Genomic DNA, 7,391 nt, shown 5'->3' on the forward strand with positions numbered 1-7,391 from the left:
AGCAGTACCCAAACAGACCTTTAGTGTGATAATACTGGACGATTGAAAGGTCTACAAATTATAATTGTAGTATAAAATTTCCCCATTGGCTGCAATATGGAAAATGGAGTGTAGGTAAATAAAAAGGGAAAGGAGACAATTTGGGAAAATTTTATAGAGAAAAATAAAGGTTTATTTAAACGAAAATTAAAAAGAAAAAGAAGAGAAGGGAAGCACAAGTGTATGTAAAATGTAGACTAGTTAAAAATAGGGAAAAAATGACTTTTTAATTTTATTTTGGTTAAATATTTGAAGGGAAGCACAAGTGTATGTAAAATGTAGACTAGTTAAAAATAGGGAAAAAATGACTTTTTAATTTTATTTTGGTTAAATATTTGAAGAGGCTGGTATGAATGCTCTAAGTACTTTTTTTATTTCTTATTTTTATACATCAATAGTTGAGGGTGGAGACTTGAACTTTGGATATCTTTATTATAAATGTCAAAAGGTGTCAGTCAAGCTACAAGGCTCTTGACCTTTTTATTGCTTTCATTTATATTTTCTTGTCAAAATATCACTTTTTACCCCTTTAAAATTGGGTTGTGTTCATTTTGGTCTTTAAATTTTTTTCCTATTTCATTTTAGCCCTTAAATTTTATGGTATAGTTTCAAATTCATCCTTGTTGTCATCTGCATTATGAAAATACTGATGTGGCTCATCGATTATTTATGTCAATTATATTTTAAAAAGTGGTCATATATATATATATACACAGAAACAGTATACCAGAATGTGTTGGCACTAAAATATGTTGTTTTAATCAATGAACCAAAACGGAATCTAAAACATAATTGACAACATTTTTAATCAAAAATGACAACAAAGAAAAAAAATGATAACCTCAAATTTAAAAGTACAAGACAAATAATGAAGCTCGATAGCATATTATTTCAACTTTGAGAAACATTAATAAGCAACAAAAATAAGAAATCACACTTAAAATTAAAACATCACATAACTTTCACATATAATAATCATGGATTTGAGGGTGTACGGATAGGGGAGAGATTTGGGATAGAGGGAACTATCTTGGGGACTTTGGGGGTTAAAGGAATGCCTAGTGAAGAGAAAAATGACTTGATTAGGTTAGGCAGTTTGGCTATGAATGACAGTACATCTGATTGAGTAAACTGTAAAAGATGACGAGTGGGAATAGTTGGACTTGTGGTATTTGGTAACGTTAGAATTGAAGGCAAATATGGTTCATCTGGTTGAGTAAATAGTGAAAGATGACGAGCTGCAAGGCTAACATTGATGCTTGAAATGAACATTGCAATGAACAAAGCTAAGATGAAATTCTTGAAAGACGCCATCGTTAATAATATTCAAGTTTGGATCCAAAAAACAAATGTGTCCTGTAGCAGAAGAGATTTGTGGTTTGATCTTATATACTGTTGAGGTGTTTTTAATTTTATAAAATTATTATAACTTACAATTTATGTTTCATTTATTGAACATGTCTACTGGATAGAACGTAACAAGTTTTTTAAAAACCGCTAATTAAGTTACAAACTTTTTGATATGCAATTGCACTAGTTGGTCTCGTAAAAGCCCAGGAGTTAAAAAAATTTTATATCCTTTCAGAACTATTAATTTCCTATGTAACTTTTTAGCCCATTATGCCTATAAATACTCAAAGTTAAGCCAATCTTACAAAAGGTACCCCAAATTTTTAGGGAGTATTTTTTTTCAAATATTAATGGACACCTCCATAGAATTAAATCTAGGATTAAATCTCTTGATGCACAGTTATCAAAAAAAAAAAAAAAAAAATTCTCTTGATGCACACAGGTCTACGTGTAAAGCACGAAAATGCCATATCCCATTAATAATATTTCATCCAAATTTTAGAATTTGTTTTTCTCAGCCACAAATTTGATCAGGCAAGCTAAGCAAATGATTTTATAGAGAGAGTGAAAGAGAGATTGGCTTGGAATAAAAAAACAAACCAAGAAATACTAAACTCTTTTTTTCTTTTTCTTTTTTAATTTGAAAATTCTTAATTGGAAATGGGAGATTTGAATCATAAAGTTAGAGGCTGTTGCACCTTGTATTTTGGGGATAATTATATGATAAAACCTTAAAATTACATTAAGTTTAAATTATTCAATTAGTTTACAATTGTAGCAATTTTTTTTTTCTTTCTTAATATAATTATAATTTTAAAAAAATGAGACAAAAAACAAAACTTTTTGCCCAGAGGGACACCAAATAGAATGTAAATGTTAAAAAGCCTAACCTAAAAAATAATGAAATTTTTGACTAAATTGTATTGATCAGTAAGGTTTTCTAATGCATTATTAAGTAGTTATTTCATATTGTGGCTCTTTTAAGTGCCAAATAAATAGATCTCAAATGCAAGTCATAGGATTTTCTCTTAATTTTAGTTAATAAAAACTTGTTAAGAGTTACAAATTATTCATTGAACTCATTAATAAAGACTTATTAATTTTGTTATCACATGAATTTTATTATACTTATTAATTTAATACGCATTGACACAACATGAACTCAATTTGAAAACGCATGTCCATGCATACAAAGAGAGAAAGCAAAACCTTATAGCACATTGAAGCAATGCAACCATGTATCCACTATATTTTTCTCGCTATACAGCAAAAACTATAAGTTGCAGTTCGTGGAAAAGAAAACTCTTCTAACTTTACAATTATGCGCTATCAATATGTATGGCTCCTAATCCTGTATTTGATATTGCTACACAAGTTTCAAACAAAATGCCACTGACTCTCATTTCGTTACCTGACCTGTGATTCTTCAAAAAGTGAGCACCAGTATACTTGTATGCTTGAGATTAGTTCCATGATCCACCCCTCTTGCACCATTAACTAAGCCTTGACAGTAGAACCACTTTCTGGCATTAGTAGGGATGGCAGGTCTCTAATTCGATAGCCACTGCCCCAGAAAGAAGCAAGACAAAGGCCCATAATAGCCATGGCAACTACTGAACAAGCTGGTGGAACTGCCTGACTGCTCCCGAGGAACTGGGTAGCAAGGAGCCCCGCCAGGGTGGAGCTTTGCATTCCTGTGCATAATGAAATTGTCCTACTAACTTCTTCTTCTTGCCTGTCAAACATGAAGTTAGATTAGAGGAAAACCAATTCAAAGTTCTAACTCCACCAAAAAGAAAAAATGCCAATTTCCAAAGGTGAAATATTCCTACATATGTGTAAGAATGCAAGCCTGCGTGCAGAACATTAAGAATAGCCAAGCTTGTCTAAATGTGTTCCCCTCCAAGAATTCACAAGATACAACTATTATCAATAGGGGAAGGTGGGCTTTTATCTACATGTCAATTGAGAAGTGAGCAAGGGAGTTTCAAAGAGAGGGGGTTGTTTGCCAGAGTTGCAAAAGGTAACAAACCTTTGGAATTGGACCCACCAACCGGCAATCAATTAGGGCTGCAAATTTGCAATGGCATTAAGGAGAGACAGATTATTGAATGGCAATCACAAAGTTTGACATGGAATCATACCTACTACTTCCATTCTTTGAGGAGTTTCGAGGACAGGAAAGGTATGCATGACAGACACACCCAATGAGGATATCTGATAAATGAGTGCCCCAAGGGCACAGGTTAAAGAATAACAAATATTCAATTACGATGTATAATGTTAGTGCCAACCACACTATAAAGCATGAAGCCTCTAGACTAAATCCTATCATAAGTGCCTAATAAAGAACAGTCAGATTTGGCAGCACAGAGACAGAAAGAAGGATTAGCTTTACCAGATTTTTTAATTCTAAGCAATGGACCCTCTATACCACATTGTTAATTGCTCACAAAGGGCTATTAAATGATAAAAATAGAGGTGCACAAGTTCGCAAAACAAGGCAATGCCAAGTGGATTAGTTTTTAATACATCCTTCATTATTAATAGGACAAGACATCTAAGCAAGACATTTAAATTTTCTCAGGCAGAAGGACAAATTTACCTAAAAACTGGAATTTTGGAGACCCAATATCCTACAGTAAAGGCCACAGCATGAAACATAAATATCGGTAAAACCAATCTGAGACCCTCCGCAGACAGAATTTGGTTCCGATTTATAGCAAGGGGGCTACCGATGCACAAAGAAGTGCAAATCATTGCAACAAATGGCATCACCGGTTCAAGGACAGTCACAACCGGTTTTGCATAAGTATTAAGCACAAGGCCAAGAGTGACTGGAACAAGAACAACCTAACAAAAAGTGCAAAGGAAATCTATTAGCAAAGTCAAATGAGGTAAAATCATTTGTAATTCCACTTGCAATTGATTAATGCACTGTTATTCTTACCTGCAATATTGACTTTGACATAGCAACAGCATCAACCGGAACAACAGATCCAATTAGAAGGCCAGTTAGTAGGGGTGTAACAAGCACTGATGCAATGGTAGTTGAGCTGGTTAGGAGAATGCTCAAGGCCACATCCCCTTTGCTTAAAAAACTAGCGTAGCTAGACAGCTGAGCTCCTGCAACACAAGATGTGAGGACAAAGCCTGCATAGAACATCTGAGACATGCCGAATGCCCCTGCAATTAATACTCCGAGTGCTGGCTTTAACACATACTGCGCAATGAACCCAACAGACAGTGGCAAAGGTCTGCAACAGATGAAAACTGAAGAACATTGGGAGCACATTCAAAATCTCACAAATGCAATGGAAAAGCAAAATTCTCAGAAGAAATACATTAGAATAATGGTTAAATGATTAAATTCACCATTTTATGACAGCTTAACCTTTTCAGACATCAAAATTCAACAATGTTATATCAAGATTTTACCTTTTAAATGCGAGAGCAAAATCATCAATGGAAAGCCTAATTCCAATAGACAACATGATCCCACCAAGAGCAGGTGCGTATAGCTCCTTAGATACCCTGGAGAAGTTTAGAATTCATTTTCTTTTAGTTTTTACACAACTCCAAAAAAAAACATAGATTAGCTGGGCAGACACATTGTGAATGTAAATCTTAACAAAAAAACAGTTTTTTGCCATAACACCTGCTAAGTAGGAACTAGAAGACATGTGAAGTAGAAAAACTAGGTAAAACTAAACTCCTTATTAGTTAGAAGCCTTTAGTCAAACACTTGTAGTCCAAAACCTGATATGCAACTTCCAGCCTACAAGATGACAACTATAATAGGAATTTTAAACTCTGGAAAGCACTCTGCACCTCACTTTTCTAACAGACAAGATAAAGTTAATAAAAAAAGTAAAAAACTTGACAAGTAAGAAATCAGGATAAAACAAAAGAACATTATTAAATATAGACTAATTAAAGTTATGCTATCAGAAAAAGGTTGAAAAGGAACATGCGATTATTCATAAGTTAATTCTGAAAGCAAAGTTTCAAGACAACAATTTCCAAGTATTTTATATAATCAACAATTTTATATTATTAGTACTTCAGAAACGGTGTCTAAAAACCGTATTGGAAATCACAGACAACAACCTACGACTAAGAATAGAAACCAAAGTACTGAAAATAACCAAAATCAGACTGAAACTCAGAAAACCCAATCACAGAAAAACAGAGAAAATCAAATGCAGACAGTTGAAAGCAATTAAACCATAATCAGACTGAATCACTGAAAACCCAATTAGAGAAAAACAATGAAACCCACATGCAAAACTTGAAAACTGAGAAATTAAAACTCAAAACAATGATAAGCCCAAATTGGAAAAAAAACAATCAAACTCACATGCAAACACTTGAAAGCGATGAAACCAAAATCAGACTGAATCACTGAAAGCCCAATTAGAGAAAAACAAAGAAACCCACATGCAAAACTTGCAAACAGAGAAATTAAAGCTCAAACAATGATAAACCCAAAAATAGAAACATGATGAAAAAGCACAAAACCACATGCAAAAGTCGAACACTCGAGTAACCCACCAAGTAAAAGTGGCAGGCTGAGCAAGAGCAGCAATCGCAGTGGCAGCAACCACAAAAGGAAGCGTTGCAGAGAGAATATGAGACAAAGAAGAAGAAGAAGAATCGGTGTTGCTGTTCTTGCCAGTATGCGCTAAATCGTTTGGGTTAATCCCAAACGACAGCATCGACGCGTTCCCTTGTCGCCTCTGTAAACCGACTCTGCCTATAAACGGCGAAGTGGAGCAGGCGAATATGGAGAGCTTTTGGTTGCTACGCTGTCCATTGGAGTGTTTGGAAAACGAAGAACAAGAAAAAGAAGAAGAAGAAGAAGAAGAAGAGGAAGAGAAAGAGAGAGGCCTGAATGAAGAAAAGGTGAGTTTTGGGTTGGGGAGAGAGAGGAAGGTAATTGAGGACATTGAAGAAGTGGACATGGATAATGGTGGTGGTGGTGGTCGTGGTAGAAGTAGTGGGATTCGTCGCCGGGAGAGTGGTGGTTTCCGGCGAGCTTTTGAGGAAGGAAAACAAAGGAGAGGTGGTGAACGAGTGAAGGATGAGATGATAGAGTAAGCTTAATACGTACACACAATCATTATTGTTATGTTCTTTTTCCCTAATTCTAGGAGCACACATATTTTTATAACTCTTTATTACAATTTTGATCGGGTAAAATTATGAAAATTATGAATATAACTTTTTATGGCTTGCAGATTTACTTACCATTTTTCTTTCACCATCCATATTTGGCCACATAACAGTTGCAATAAAAAAGTTGTGATACTAATTTTTTTTTTTTTTTTTTTGTTAAATGAAAATTGTTGCTGAAATGTTGTGAGATTTATTATCATCATAAAAGAAGTCAATGGCATAAAGCTCACATTTTTCATAACAAACAAGACTTAGATACAGTATTTATCTGTTGTTTCTTAGTTTTCACTCTTAAAACTCTGTCATATGACTTTTTTCTTGTGGGATAGAAGTGTATTAATTAGCTAAGTGGTCACATAGCAGAATCCTAAAAGAAAAAATTTAAGGAACAACACCTAAGTTATTATACATAAATTTTGTCTGTTCATAATATCATAAATATTTTTTGAGTTACAAAATAATTCTGAATTATATTAGTTTAAAATTGTTAGAGTTAACAATTTTTCCTAGATAAAATAATTTGACACAAAATAAATTAGGCTTAATCTTTTTAGTAAAGAAATGTTATATTCATAACATTTTTACAGCACTTTTATAACAAATTTTAGGTGACATGTTATTAAGGGTAATTGTATTTTACCACCCTAAATTATATCTCAAATTACACTATACACTATAAACTTTCAGAATATACGGTTAGTGCCCTAAACTATAACTCATGTTACACTTTGCACCATGCCGTCAATTTTGTTGTCATCTTGGACAAAAAAACAAAGTTTATGGTACAAAATGAAATCGGGAGTATAGTTTTATGATGATAAAGT

The 7,391-nt window shown here is 33.6% G+C and overlaps 1 protein-coding gene across 1 annotated transcript; it reads right to left on the reverse strand.

Moving 5' to 3' along the window:
- Positions 1–2,573: 2,573 nt before the first annotated feature.
- Positions 2,574–6,525, reverse strand: LOC115973303 (probable sodium/metabolite cotransporter BASS3, chloroplastic). The gene is made up of 5 exons (XM_031093556.1): positions 5,944–6,525; positions 4,828–4,923; positions 4,340–4,646; positions 3,995–4,242; positions 2,574–3,124 (listed from the first exon to the last, which is right to left on the reverse strand). Exons 1-5 carry the CDS (start codon positions 6,351–6,353, stop codon positions 2,887–2,889), a joined length of 1,299 nt encoding a protein of 432 aa, XP_030949416.1. The 5' UTR covers positions 6,354–6,525; the 3' UTR covers positions 2,574–2,886.
- Between the last annotated feature and the right edge of the window lie 866 nt (positions 6,526–7,391).

Source organism: Quercus lobata, unplaced genomic scaffold (assembly GCF_001633185.2).
Source record: "Quercus lobata isolate SW786 unplaced genomic scaffold, ValleyOak3.0 Primary Assembly Scq3eQI_263, whole genome shotgun sequence".
Lineage (NCBI taxonomy): Eukaryota > Viridiplantae > Streptophyta > Magnoliopsida > Fagales > Fagaceae > Quercus > Quercus lobata.

What these genes read in the sequence shown, in the direction of transcription:
- LOC115973303 (XM_031093556.1), bottom strand. Translation starts at nt 6,353, where the DNA reads ATGTCCACTTCTTCAATGTCCTCAATTACCTTCCTCTCTCTCCCCAAC. An exon ending in TTTGCTCTCGCATTTAAAAG is followed by an intron (nt 4,647 to 4,827) that starts GTAAAATCTTGA and finishes CATCTGTTGCAG; the next exon opens with ACCTTTGCCACTGTCTGTTG. An exon ending in TGTCAAAGTCAATATTGCAG is followed by an intron (nt 4,243 to 4,339) that starts GTAAGAATAACA and finishes ACTTTTTGTTAG; the next exon opens with GTTGTTCTTGTTCCAGTCAC.